The 14858-nt window shown below is 38.5% G+C and overlaps 2 protein-coding genes across 2 annotated transcripts; both read left to right on the top strand.

Annotated features, from left to right (window-relative positions):
• Positions 1-1175: 1175 nt before the first annotated feature.
• LOC125228287 lies at positions 1176-3504 on the top strand. Its single transcript, XM_048132785.1, has 2 exons — positions 1176-1624; positions 2896-3504. The coding sequence occupies exons 1-2, from the start codon at positions 1298-1300 to the stop codon at positions 3403-3405; spliced, it is 837 nt and encodes a 278-aa protein (XP_047988742.1). The 5' UTR covers positions 1176-1297; the 3' UTR covers positions 3406-3504.
• A 2101-nt stretch (positions 3505-5605) lies between these two features.
• LOC125228018 (tissue alpha-L-fucosidase) lies at positions 5606-14354 on the top strand. Its single transcript, XM_048132455.1, has 7 exons — positions 5606-5996; positions 6164-6302; positions 7745-7881; positions 9249-9578; positions 11541-11681; positions 12577-12938; positions 14236-14354. Exons 1-7 carry the CDS (start codon positions 5750-5752, stop codon positions 14329-14331), a joined length of 1452 nt encoding a protein of 483 aa, XP_047988412.1. The 5' UTR covers positions 5606-5749; the 3' UTR covers positions 14332-14354.
• Positions 14355-14858: the final 504 nt, after the last annotated feature.

The following is a 14858-nucleotide window of genomic DNA, read 5'->3' on the forward strand; positions in this document are numbered from 1 at the left end:
GTAAATAAATGAGAATGAATTAGACTATGTTGTATCATTTGCCACCCAATTATATTCGAGTAAACGTGAGATTTTACAACAGGAAGAGCCATAACACAAAACCCGCATTTTAAAATGTAAATATATTTCCATTCACTCATAAAATATAGAGCCTGACCAGAAATATATGACTACGCGCCATTTTGCGGAATTTCATTAGAACTATTTTCTTCATACTAAACTGAACTGTTATACATCAGAATAACAGCGCCCTCCTGGGGCCCATTTCTCGAACGACATTAGACTAATATTATTAGTCCACGAACTGTCAAACAAATCGTATGGGTTGCCATGACAACACACTAATATTATTAGACTAATAACTTTCGAGAAATAGGCCCCTGACGTCGTATAGGTATTACTGGTCAGGCTTTAAATACATTATTACATAATTATCCTGAATGAATTAAAGAATTAAGTCACCGCCTAAAATTGGCGAGTCTTCCTTAATGAGACTTGTTAAGATTATGTTTAAACGCTGAATTTTAGGCATGAAATGGAACGTCTTTAACAAAATAAAAATCTACTTACTTTCACCCAGCAGCTTATGATAAGCTCCTTACGATAATCGTTTTAAACAAACTCGTTAAAGTATAAAAATATTTTAAAAATTAGTAGAATTACTCAAATAAACGGGAAAGGAAAACCAAAGAAAAAATGGATGGACTCTGTGAAAGATGATATGAAACAAAAGCGAGTGGATGATGAGATGATGAGCGATAGAGAGGTGTGGAAGAGAAGGACATGCTGCGCCGACCCCAAATTAACGGGGTTAAGGGCAAGCGAATGATGATGATGAAGTCCAAATAAGTTCGGAAGACTGACAACATTTTGAAGATGGCGCTAAATTTGAAGACCGCTCAAATACCATTACTAAAAACCGGTATATTTTTATTTGAAATTTTACTGATGTAGTTAACTCGTAAGCAAGAAGAGAAAATTATATTTAAATATAAATTCATAGCTCATCTAACTTATACAATCTAAACATAAGTAATACAGGTTTATCTGCACAAAAATAAATGTCATTTGTTCTTTGGATGTTTTGGAACGTACTCTGAATATGACAACACTGGATCGGTCTGACAACTAATTTATCGATCGGCGCGTCGACGTTTGACAGTTTACTCCGGCAGCCGAATTATCGAACAACAATCCGCGCAATCTAGCAAATAATCCGGTGATCTGTCTTCAAATTATTTCCTGAGTAACATTGCAAGTCCAATGTTTACGTTTTGCTGTGCCGACTTGTAAGACGATGGAGTGGTCTAAAGAGAAGACTTTAAAGTTAATTGAGTTGTTACAAGTAAATGCTAGCTTATGGAATCCTTCTTTGTGTGATACACGAAGGGACAAACAGAAGAGAAAGGAAGAATTGCGAGGGATTTCTGCGATACTAGGTATTTCTGTGTCGGATACTACTAAGAAAATACAGCATTTGCGGACGCAGTATAACCGGGAAGCCGCTAGAGAAGCCAGGGCGAACGAGGAAGACCCTGAAGACAGATTTTTGAGTAACTGGTACGCGTTTGAATACTTGCACTTCATGAAGGACTCAAGTAAACCTTACAGAGTATTACAGCTGGTAAGTTGGTTGGGGTGTAGCAAAGGGTACGCAGGACTTAGAAAAATTTTGATGGGAGTGGTATCATTATGACACCTACTTTTTATGATGCTATCGTATAGAGGACGCTAAAATAAGCACGTTTTGTATGGGCAACTTTTCTCTAAACTTAATAATTTCCGAGATAAATGGGTACAAAAGTTACGGGACTTAGAAAAATTTTGATGGGAGTGGTATCATTATGACACCTACTTTTTATGATGCTATCGTATAGAGGACGCTAAAATAAGCATGTTTTGTATGGACAACTTTTCTCTAAACTTAATAATTACCAAGATAAATGACGGATTGTAACAATATTAGGCTGCGAAAGTCCGAATCTAGGGCTCTCGCCGGTTAGGACGCGTGCCGACACTGCGCGCCCTAGAGTGTTTTTGTAGAGCCGGAGGCGCGGAGGGAGGGCAGCCCTCGCCCGCCGTGACAAAGCTCGGGAGCCGTGCGAAGCGGAGCGGCTGAGGCTGGTCGCCGAAGGCGACCAACAAGCCGAAGCTGCGGAGCGGAGTACGAGCGACCGTGCTTTGCCACGCAAGGGCGGAAGGGCTGCACTTCCCGAAGCGCCGGAGCTAAGGCTGAATCTTAGGTCTCACAATAACACCACTTGGATGATTTTTTTTCTAAGTGTCTGAAACTCGCCATTTTCAAAGTCCATTATTTTCTCTACAAAACATGCTTATTTTAAGTGCTCAAAAATATGTATACGGCCAAAGTGGTCAAAAATATGTATACGGCCAAAGTGGTCAAAAATATGTATACAAAGTTCTTTGCGTACCCTTTGGTACACCTTGACCGGTAAGTTATTTAGGTAATTGCTAAACAAAACTCAAATTATATAAGAGTGTACCTTTACAAAAAATATTATGAAATATATTCGATCGTTTTAAGGCCCATAATAAAAATAAAATAAAAATAAAAATAAAAAGCCTTTTATTTCTAGTAAGACAGTAATGTTACAGAAATTAGAAAAATATATATCTTAACTATTAAAATAATGTCACACCAGAACCCTTTATGAGGTAAAGGCCCATAGTCCACTATCATATGATTATCATAGAAATATAATCATAGGCAACATGCCATTCTTCCCATTGGAGAAAAAGGGAGGCATAACAGACCTATGATCATATTTCTATGATAAACATATGATAGTGGACTATCGGCCTAATACCCAGTACAGTGCTCTGATGCTCTCCCATTTTTATAAGGTTTTCTAAACTATTATAATTAAATTTCAGGATACCCATCCAGAAGTCAACAGTAGTCTTCCCTCAAACACTGATAGCTTTGTTGAATCCCTCCAAAACAAACTAGAGAACCATTCTCCACCCCACAAGGTTCCACGAACAGACAACTTGCACTTAGTCAAACCTGAGCTGGTATACTCTTCGCCACAATCAAGAGACGAGTTCTCAGTGTTTGGAGAATATATTGCTAACGAGTTAAGGTCCTTAAAAGGTGAGAAGAACTTGTTAGTGTTGAAGAAGAAGATTCAGGATGCTATATTTGAAGTCAAAATGGGGATGATTCACGAGCCAAAGACGGAAGAGAGTGCATGCACAGTGTATGTCCACACCAGTCAACCACAAAATGTGGCACCTATACATAGTAAGCTTTATACTACACCAGTTATGACAACAACTGCCCATATAAACCAGCACACAGCCCAAACACCTACTTCAAGCATCAGTGAGATCATTATCAATGGTGCATGCCATTATTCCAATTTCAAAGTGGACAGCCAATAGCAGTGTCATCCACTTCCCAATGGGGAAGTGGATAAAAATGAGACTTATAGTATTAGGAATTAAAGGATACTCTTCATTTATAAAGCCTCCGCCACACATAAAGCGTTTTGATAGCGTAGCGTCAGCGGAGCGCAATGATAGCGGTGCGCTGGCGGAACGCTGGCATTCCGCTCGCAATCCGCGCGGACCACTCGTTGCGCTCCGAGTTTAGTCTGTGTTATTCTGGACATTCCGCCTACGCTATCAAAACGCGCATATTTAGTTTTATAATGAGATTAAGCTATACTTTAATAGTATTTAAGGTATGTAATAACTTTTAATGATGTTTTAAACCATATCAAGCTAGTAGCAAATGTAAATAATCAATCTAGTGTGTTTGGAGTCTACAATAAAGGATAATAAGTCATTAGTTTTTTAATGACACTAGTGTATTTTAATGATGTTTTAAACCATATCAAGCTAGTAGCAAATGTAAATAATCAATCTAGTGTGTTTGGAGTCTACAATAAAGGATAATAAGTCATTAGTTTTTTAATGACACTAGTGTATAAAATTGTAAGTAAAAAATACTTGTCTGACTTATTTTTTATTAAGGTAAATGAATCTTTCAAGTCAATAAAACAACACATCATATACAATGCTGTTAATTGAAAAAAACAATCATGTGTATCATTAATAATGTACATAGTATATCTAGTCATTTTATCCTTATAGCCAGTACTTTGCACATGCCAACTTTAGACACTAAAGTTCTCAAATTGCAAACATTGTTTTTATTTTTCTTATGGTGTGTCAAAATTTTGCAAATTTCTGTTTGGTGTAGGCTTTCAGCCTTGTTTGCAGGATACTAACTTCTATACAGTACAGATTAATCTGCAGGTCGCTCACTGTATTTGCATACATTCCATTCATAGAAATGTATAAATACTTGTATAGTTTCCTAGTAAATAAGTAATGTTGACTCTGTTAATCTAATATATATATTTAAAAAGTTTATGGTGCTTTATTTTACTACTCCCTGTTACAATACATACGTTGGTGGGATCCTCGACGAGCCATTATTATATTATTGTTCAAGCTTCTACAGCATGGTTGTATTTTTTTTTTTTTTTTTTTAGGCTGATTGTAGATTCCATTTACTTTAAAAAAATATTGAAAATGTAGGGGAAAGGTTTATCGTCCACAGCAAAATTTGAATTTCGCGCCTTTTTAATGCCAAGATTTACTTCATCGTTCATATGCAACATTATTTTTATTTGCCGCTTTTTCTAGTTATGAAAAACCTTGACAATTTGTCTATAATTATATGCAAAGCGCAGTTTCAAGGTCTGTAGAGGCCTTTAAATAACTGGCAATTATTTGTCTATGGCAAGCCATAATGTTTTGCTTTTTAATAAATTCACAGAATTACAGTTAAACCAGAATGAGTAGTTAGGTCAAAAAGTGTGTCCACATGAGAGGTCATTGTTTGGGCTTGTGTCCCTCTCGCACTTACTGACAATGTCAACATTATTCAGTGACGTCATCACTGTCATACATTAGGGATACCAGTCAATTTTCAAAGTTACTACCAAATCTACTAATATCCATTTGAACATATTTTTTAATTATACAAATCTTTGATTTATTGACATCAAAATAATTACATTATAATTATTTTCCAATTATTTGAAATATATCGAAACCCTAGTTTGAATATAACACTAAAATAATATAAGAAGTTATAAATTAAGGTAATATACTACAGATAAAAATACTACTACTATGGTAACCTCATTAACGCTGGCCACACGTGCGAGAGGGACACCCATATCTTCTTAGTAGTTTGTGGGGACACCAGCCCAAACAAAGCCCTCTCATGTGGACCGTTTTCGCTAGTCTGATACGATCACCTTTCTATCTCAGTGATAAGGTTCAATTTAGTATGACAAAAAATGTGATTCCACAATCTAGTTTAGTAATTCTAATGGTCCCCCCACATCTAGCGTCTCGCGAGCGTCGCGTCGGGCCAACATGTGGGGGGACCCTAAATCTATGAATAAATTACTTCCTTCCGTTCTGCTCGCCCGTTGATTGGTCGATTCAACATTTGAATCGATGTTTGATTCGTTTATTTGCTGACACTCTGTTATTCAATTTTGACGTTGTCAATTGTCAATATTGACAATATTTACAATTTGTCATACATAATCTAGTTTTGGTCGAAGCCGGTCGCGCCGGCTGTAGCGTAAAGTTCTTATGAACTTCCAAAGTGATAACAACTAACGGAAAAAGATAAGAAGTAACTAAAGTCTTTGTTTTCTGTGTTTATATTATTACCACTAATGCGGACAAATTATCAAAAATGAAAAGTGTTTTGCTGTGTTTTCTGCTCCCACTTATAAGTGCAGAAATTCGTAATGAAAATTATAATTCTATTCGAATTAAAAAATTTGATGTGCCGCCGCGACGTTATAAGCCTGACTGGGATGATTTAGATAAACGACCTCTGCCCCAGTGGTATGATGAAGCCAAGATAGGTATTTTCCTTCACTGGGGTGTGTTTTCTGTTCCAAGTTTCGGTTCTGAATGGTTTTGGAATAATTGGGAAGGTAAGTTAACTAATTACACATAACATATTGTTTTCTATTATTATAATGATATTTGACAAGGCCTGAACTAAAAAAAATCATTTATAAGTTCAGTATTTATCTACCATGTTTACTAAAAACTTAATTAATAATACCTATTATATTCATACATTTTATAATTTTTTTAGGCAAAAATGATAACTACACAAAGTTTATGAAGAAGAATTACCCACCAAATTTCACCTACCAGGAGTTTGCTCCGATGTTCACTGCTGAGTTCTTTGACCCGGAAGAATGGGCTGCCCTGTTTGCTAAAGCTGGAGCCGGGTAACATACATTAAATATTTGTTTTATTACCTATATTTATTTATTTATTTATGTCAAATCAGTTTCTTAATATAACGAGCAGATCCAACAACATAATAATAAAAACAAGAAAATAGGTCCTTAAATAAAACTACAAACTAAAACTAAAGTCTAAACTTATAAATAAACTATAAATAAAAGATTTGCCCCAAATCGCCGTCCACCGGCAACGTGCCCAGAAGGCTGGCAGCATTGCCACGTTGTATGGCAATGCTGATCCGCTGTGCCAGATATGACCCAGCCCTCTGGTCACATGTCAATTCGACAAGCTTGCGGCTGCATTCTTTGAAGACCCTGTGGGCGCCTTCCCCCCAGGGCCCCAGGGTCTCAACCCCAAACGGCTCAAATATGCAACCACTATTTACCTATATTTATTTTTATTTGATCAATATAGGGCAGAGTAGGTATGTCATAGGACCTCTTGACATAATTCAAAAAATGGAACTGTAAAAATACTTTTTCATAGGTATTATCCATTCAGATTTAAAAAACAAGCATGCTTGTGTCTTAGTTATATATCTTAGTTTAAATAAAAATATAAGAATATAATTTCTGGCTATACAAAACTGCACTTGCCTCCATGGTGTCATGGAAAAGTCACCAACTAGGTTAATGGACGCCTGTAACACTTACATTTATTAGTGGACTTCAGTAGTTTTCTTGGACTAATATAAAAACAGAAGAGAACTTTATTTAACATTTATTTTACTATGGTATAATATTAATAACAGTGGAATTTGTCTCCAGCAACATAATCAACTTTCTGCGTTTTTAGGGTTCCATAGTCAACTAGGAACCCTTATAGTTTCGCCATGTCTGTCTGTCTGTCCGTCCGTCCGTCCGTCCGTCCGTCCGTCCGTCCGTCCGTCCGTCCGCGGATAATCTCAGTAACCATTAGCACTAGAAATCTGAAATTTGGTACCAATATGTATATCAATCACGCCAACAAAGTGCAAAAATAAAAATGGAAAAAAATGTTATATTAGGGTACACCCCCCCTACATGTAAAGTGGAGGCTGATATTTTTTTTTTCATTCCAACCCCAATGTGTGATATATTGTTGGATAGGTATTTAAAAATGAATAAGGGTTTACTAAGGTCGTTTTTTGATAATATTAATATTTTCGGAAATAATCGCCCCTAAAGGAAAAAAAATTGCGTCCCCCCCCCCTAACTTTTGAACCATATGTTTAAAAAATATGAAAAAAATCACAAAAGTAGACCTTTGTAAAGACTTTCTAGGAAAAATATTTTGAACTTGATAGGTTCAGCAGTTTTTGAGAAAAATACTGTATACTACGGAACCCTACACTGAGCGTGGCCCGACACGCTCTTAGCCGGTTTTTTTTTCAAGTTTGCTGCCCATTTTACTCATACTTCTCGTATTCTTGAATATTATTCAGGTATGTAGTCCTCACAAGCAAACACCATGAGGGTTTCACTCTGTTCCCGTCCAAACGTTCATACAGTTGGAATGCAATGGACGTCGGCCCACATCGGGATTTGGTCGGCGACTTAGCAGACAGCGTGCGAGATGCAGGTAGGTTGATCAAAATATCTTGAAAAAAAAATTCAAATGTTATGCAGTTAACTATTTTGAACAGCTGACCGAGGGCCGCCATCTTGCCGTGCAAATTTAAATTACTCGGGCGAGGCAAACGTGCGCGCAGGACGGACGTTTTGCGGGCGAGGCATGGCCTCATGCGCGGATCCAGCCCGGCCCGTCCATACAAATAGACCACGAGAACCCCTGCCTTTGCCACGTGACCCCTCCCAGGGCACGAAGCTGGATCCGCGCTTGCATTGCCTCGCGAGGTAGGCTTGTGCCGTTTCGTTCGTTGATCGGAGCGCTCCGATCTCGTTCAATCGCTCCCATGAACTAGTTCGCTCTTTTAGGTCTTTTGCTCATTTAGTTCAGCCAGACCAGCGACCACTGCGGTCGGAAAGATCAGAACGAATGGGACCGAATAGTGTCAAAATTATACGAATAGTCCACAGATAGTAACATTCCGGGCCGAAAGGTTATAAGTAACCGAAGTTTAATATGAAAACTTGACTTTTTTTGTTGCTCTGCTAAGTAGCTCTCGCTCTCGGTCGGCGCAGTCACACATTCGTTCTCGATCCAAACCGCTCGCGCTCGCCGATCCTATACTGAACTAAATGAGCAAAGACCGATTTTCAGACCACGGAAAGATTCAGTTCATTTCGGTCATTGATGGGATTTTATTCCTAACAGTTCATAGTTCGTGAACGACACAAGCCTATCGCGAGGCGTGTTGTCAGTGTGGACTCGGCAATTCAAACTGTAACAACAGGGTGTCGGGCGGCAGATGTATAATTTCAATATTAAACAAAAAATGTATTCATGAAATAAAACTATGGAAACGGATTATATCGCGTATAGTTAATTTACGATTCATCCTGACGTTTCGAACACTTTACAGCATTCGTGGTCAACGGGTCACCCGTATAATCCGTTTCCATAGTTTTATTTCATGAGTAACTATCTCGGTAACCGAAGACAATATTAAAAAATGTATTATTCAGCATATAAATATTTGTTATTAATTATACCCTTAGTTCAGTCAGACGAATGTTTTCTTATAGAGCCAGTACGCGGATTGTTATTGTAAACTACTAGGTGATGAAAGAGTTATTGTAAACTCTCATCTGCCGACAGACAACATGTATATACTGAATGATAGGTGGCACGTGCATTTTACTGTTTGATTTTATGGCTGCGTACCTAAGTCTTTCACGTATTCACTGCCAGTGCCAGCAGCGATTTTCTCTTAGGCGATTCTCAATACAAACCGAATGATGTGCTATCGGCTACAAACACATCTTAAAGCTCGCGATGAGATTTAAAAATGTCATCAATTCAGAATACCTTTCTAACTTCTACAGGACTCAAGTTTGGCGTCTACCACTCCCTTTACGAGTGGTACAACCCCATCTACCTAGAAGACAAAAAAACAAACTTCACTTCAAGAACTTATGTCATCAACAAACTCTGGCCGGACTTGAAACAGCTGATCAACGATTACCAACCGTCCGTTCTATGGGTCGATGGGGATTGGGAGGCACACGACCGATACTGGCATTCGCAGGAATTCCTAGCTTGGCTGTACAATGACAGTCCGGTGGCCAACGAGATTGTAACTAACGACAGATGGGGGATCGGATGCTATGGCAAACATGGAGATTTTTACAACTATGAAGACAGATATAATCCAGGTTAGTACTTAAGTAGCTATCTTGAAACAGCTGAACGACTTGTACTTTATATGAGTCGATGGGGATTAGGAGGCACACGACCGATACTGGCGTTCGCAGGAGTTTCTAGCTTGGCTGTACAGTAACAGTCCGGTGGCCAACGAGATTGTAACTAACGACAGATGGGGGATCGGGTGCTATGGCAAACATGGAGATTTTTACAACTATGAAGACATATATAATCCAGGTTAGTGCTTACGTAGCTATCTTGAAACAGCTGAACGACTTGTACTTTATATGGGTCGATGGGGATTGAGGCACACGACCGATATTGGCATTCGCAGGAGTTCCTAGCTTAGTAATTTACAGTCCTTAGTTAATTACGTAGGTATAACTAAACTAAAACACTTGTCTTATTTTTATTAGATGCTCCAAGTGTAAAATATACTAAATCAATTAATGGCATACCTATTCATATTTACCTAACAGGAAAAACGACGATAATTAGATATACATTAGTGTCTCTTATGCGTATTATGGATTCACTAACTTCTCATTTAAACTTTGTTTTTTTTTATATTATATTTTCTCTCACATTAAATTTAGGTAAAGGTATCACCAAAGTACTTCCATAATATCTCATACCTATATTTACAATATTTACATTATCTATCATCTTTTCGCAATTGAGTACGTACTTATTTCAAAATCCACGCTAACCTAAATGCGTTGATTTCAAAACAACTATTAAAGATAATTCTGATATGTGATCGAGGTTAACAAACAACGCTAATGCAATGGAAAATTATTTACTGTATACCTACCTGTCTACTTGACCAAGTACCTACTCGTACTTAGGCCAGGCCTACGTCACTATAGCTCGCGGTCGCGCGTTAAGTACCTACCCACTAGCAGTTGCCTCGAGGTAACAAGTGGCCGGGGGTGCCATGTACCAACTATTCTTCTTCTGAGTTTTACGTAGTAATTTATTAGTATTAGTTAAATAAAATGTAGTGTATTTGTCGTTTTGCGGACAAGTGAAGGATCTGATACGTTAATAAGCTTATTCATAATTTGTGCTTAGGCATTTATCAGCAAGACTGCGAAATGTAGACTTTTAGTTTTGACTGAAAATGCCTAGTTTAAATTAGTTCTCAAGACTAAGGACTGCGTTTTACTGAGGCGATAGAAACGTAGCCCGCGTCTGGTCGTGAAGATGACGCGTTTTCATTGCGAAGAACATTGTTCGATGAAACATTATGTAGGTATATCTCCGATTGTAGGGTACACCGACTCCACCTACTCTCATGACTTTAAGCAAGCAGTGTTTTGTAACAACTATTTTTTTCATGAGAATTGTCTTTAGTTTTACCATAAATTAAATATAACAAGATCATACCATCCCATACATTAAAATGCGACCGCCTACGAACGCGCTTACACTCCACACATAGATGGCGCCACAAAAAAATGCCCTGTTGCCACCGATTATTTGTAGATTGGCATGAAGTGTCAATTCCGAGCCGTAAATCAATGTCAAAAGTGACACTTATCTACAAGTATAATCGAAAGCTACAAGAATTTTTTTTTTTGTGGCGCCATCTATGTGCGGTGGAGTGTAAGCGCGGTCTTAGGCGGTCGCATTTTAATGTATGGGATGGTATGATCTTGTTATATTTAATCTGTGGTTTTACTTCCGGCAGGGGCGGCTCACTCCGCGTTTCTTTCATACATTTCGACGTATAAAGTTTGACAACCTTCACGCTGCGCAATAGAACTCAATGTCGCATACAGTCCATTGACAGGTTGTTCGAGAGTGAGCCTTCTGTACATGTACTTTTATATATTCTGTGCTTTAGGTACACATTTTTGTTTATTTTTAGCACTGCGGAGTGAGTGACGCAGAACCTAAAACTAGCGTGACATTGTCATAATTATGCTTTCAAAAGGAGGGATGAGATTTATCAAAGAAGTTTATTACAGGTAAACTGCTGGCCCACAAGTGGGAGAACGCGTTCACAGTGGACTCGAAATCGTGGGGTTACAGAAGGAACGTTAAACTAAGCCAGGTTCTCAGCTTCGACGACCTGTTGTATCAAGTCGTGTCGTCCGTTAGCTGTGGAGGTAATTATAGGGACCTATATTCTTTAACTTCTATTCTAGCTACTATACTAGTATATATGTTGACGTTCTTATAAACTTACACTGAAAGTACTGAAACTGAACACTGAACTGTAGACACCAACTGACAAAAAAAATTACTAAGGCTGGTTTTATTATAGCGATCCTCATGACCAATTTGTATGAAGTTGAAGTGGTCGTCCGCGCCACACGGACTCGGCCGCTTTACTCTAAATCGCTCCCTGATTTTAATACTTATTAGTCCGGTGCGCATAACTCCGCGCGGTCGGTCCACGTGACACTAAAACCAGCCTAACACAAAAAAAGCGCCACTAATAAGTTCCCCCCCCGAGGGACCCGAGGCCGATGCCGAGGTAGACCAAAGATGAGATGGCGGAAAGACCAGGGGCCCGTTTCTCGAAAGGTACAAACCTTGTATTACAAGTGCGCGAACTGTCAAATCGTATGGGTTGTCATGGAAACACACTTGTAATACAAGGCTTGTACCTTTCGAGAAACGGGCCCCTGGACTCATTTTGTGGCGGCTCGCGAGAGCAAGCACAGAGCCGTGACGAGTGGCGGAAAACACGGGGGCCTTTGCCCAGCAGTGGGACACATTATAGGCTATAAAAAAAAGTTCCCCCTACTCTTTTTCATTACTTATTCCCACATTAGGTGGAGTTGGCTCTTCTAATTTGTATGTACCACACGACCCGTTTAGGTTTGTCGAGTCAAGAAGCTTTTCCTTTAACAGGCTGATCATACGAGACCACCACGTCATTGGGACCTTTAAACATTTTCTTTTTCTGGAAATATAAATAGCACTCTCTTAACCACAAACTAGTAATATCTGCGCATGACATGTCTAATACTTCCACTAATAAGTTTAAGATTTCAGGTAACGCCCTAATCAACGTCGGCCCCACCAAAGAAGGCACAATCGCACCAATCTACCAAGAGCGGCTACTATCCCTCGGCGCCTGGCTCGATATCAACGGCGAAGCCATCTATTCCTCCTCACCTTGGCTTCATCAGAAGGACTCAGCCAACCGACAAGTCTGGTACACCTGCCGCAGAACAAAATATAATACACACGCGCCCACAGCTAAACCTTTGAGCACTGATAGTTTGACTGCTATCTATGCGATAGCGCTGACATGGCCACAAGATAATGTACTGGTGCTTAATGATATAATGACAACGCTGCATAGTGGAAATTATAAGATTCAGATGCTGGGCAACCCGGATGTCAAAATACAGGTACCTATGTTTATGATTAGAATTAGAACTGCTCAGTGTCATTTATGCAAATAAAGATATCTATTTATTATGTAAAAGCGCTGGTAGCCTAGCGGTAATAAAGTACGTGCGACTTTCGTTCCGGAGGTCGCGGGTTTGAACCCCGGCTCGCACCAATGAGTTTTTCGGAATTTATGCGCGAAATATTTGATATTTGCCAGTCTCTTTTCGGTGAAGGAAAACATCGTGAGGAAACCGGACTAATTCCAATAAGGTCTAGTTTACCTACCCCTCGGGTTGGAAGGTCCGATGGCAGTCGCTTTCGTAAAAACGCCAAATCTTGGGATTAGTTGCCAAAGCGGACCCCAGGCTCCCATGTGACGTGGCAAATGTCGGGATAACGCGAGGAGAATGATGATGAAAGATATGTATTAATGTCTTGGCAGTCATCTATGTAGCGGATACGGTTACAATAACAAACTTTTCAATAGCTTGAAAACGAATTGTAGCAATTTAAAATTTACAAAACAATTTTTTTTACTTGTCGACTGTAATCTGTCAATTAGGCCACCACAGACTAAACTATAAGTGCTAACTTTTCAGTGTTGGATACTCTATGGCAGTTCCGACTCAATTATAATAAGCTCATTATAGTTATAGTTATAGACTTTAGTTAACTGTAATAATTTCAAAAATAGAACTTCATACAATTTCTATACTAATTTGCGATACCTGGCAAAGTTCCCTGCATCTGAAACACATTTTTTTTTATCTGTCGCTTTATCGGCCAATCAGAGACGGTTATTACAAACAATTAACTTGCATGAATGATGATATTTCCATCCATTGATGATGAAGACGATGACTCGTAGAAAAAGTATTGTATACAATAGTGATATAATTAAGCTTTTCACTCTCGTACCGTACTATTAGGCCACTCAGCAAGCTTCGTAGCCTAAACATGGTACTCAACTGAAAAGCTTTGTATTATATCACGATTGTATAAAATACTATTTAACCCCCGACGCAAAAACGACGGGGTGTTACAAATTTGACGTGTCTGTGTCTGTCTGTCTGTTTGTTTGTCTGTCTCTGTCTGTGGCATCGTAGCTCCCGAACGGATGAACCGATTTAGATTTCGTTTTTTTTTTTGAAAGCTGAGTTAGTCGGGAGTATTTTTAGCCATGTTTCATGAAAATCGATCCACTATGTCGAGGGTTTTTTGTAAATTTTGTAAATTATCAGTAACATGATGAAATTTTCGTTATTGACCTCTGTTGCTTACTTGATATTAATGTCCATTTTGTTTTCTTTTCAGTGGAAGATAAAAGATGGCCGAGCTTTGATTTCGTTGCCGGACAAAGCTGTAGTTAAGTCTACCAACGCATGGGTACTGAAATTTACATTAAAATAAATACATACATATTGTTTTAGGTATATGGTTTTTTTTTTAATGATAACTAGGTAAAACCGACCTCATGCGGGTGGCAAATGTATGTCACTCATACCTATAACATAAATATTTATGACAATTTGATAACATAAACGTGTTTACTGCTGGTGTAAACAATTAGACCAATAAAATAAATTTATTAACTATACCTAATGAGAGTAATGAGCAAAAAAACTGAACATAAGAAAATCCATACTAATATTATAAATGGGAAAGTGTGTGTGTCTGATTGACGTGATTTTTTAAGTGGAGATAGTTGAAGGGATGGAGAGTGACATAGGCTACTTTTTGTCTCTTTCTAACGCGAGCGAAGCCGCGGGCAAAAGCTAGTTAACTAAAAAAAATGTAAAAAGTTGATCTATGCTTAGTCAATATTAAAAGGAAAGTACCAGACAGATGGCATGTATTGTATCTAAATACAGTATCTGAAAGTAAAGCTGTGATACACATTTTGCTACCTTGGTTTTTAGGGTTCCGTAGTCTACTAG

Source organism: Leguminivora glycinivorella, chromosome 7 (assembly GCF_023078275.1).
Source record: "Leguminivora glycinivorella isolate SPB_JAAS2020 chromosome 7, LegGlyc_1.1, whole genome shotgun sequence".
NCBI lineage: Eukaryota > Metazoa > Arthropoda > Insecta > Lepidoptera > Tortricidae > Leguminivora > Leguminivora glycinivorella.

Bases quoted from the DNA above. Each gene is read 5' to 3' on its own strand.
- LOC125228287 (XM_048132785.1), top strand. From the start codon at position 1,298: ATGGAGTGGTCTAAAGAGAAGACTTTAAAGTTAATTGAGTTGTTACAA. The intron at 1,625-2,895 runs GTAAGTTGGTTG...ATTAAATTTCAG, and splicing joins CTTACAGAGTATTACAGCTG to GATACCCATCCAGAAGTCAA.
- LOC125228018 (XM_048132455.1), top strand. From the start codon at position 5,750: ATGAAAAGTGTTTTGCTGTGTTTTCTGCTCCCACTTATAAGTGCAGAA. The intron at 5,997-6,163 runs GTAAGTTAACTA...TAATTTTTTTAG, and splicing joins GTTTTGGAATAATTGGGAAG to GCAAAAATGATAACTACACA. The intron at 7,882-9,248 runs GTAGGTTGATCA...TAACTTCTACAG, and splicing joins AGACAGCGTGCGAGATGCAG to GACTCAAGTTTGGCGTCTAC.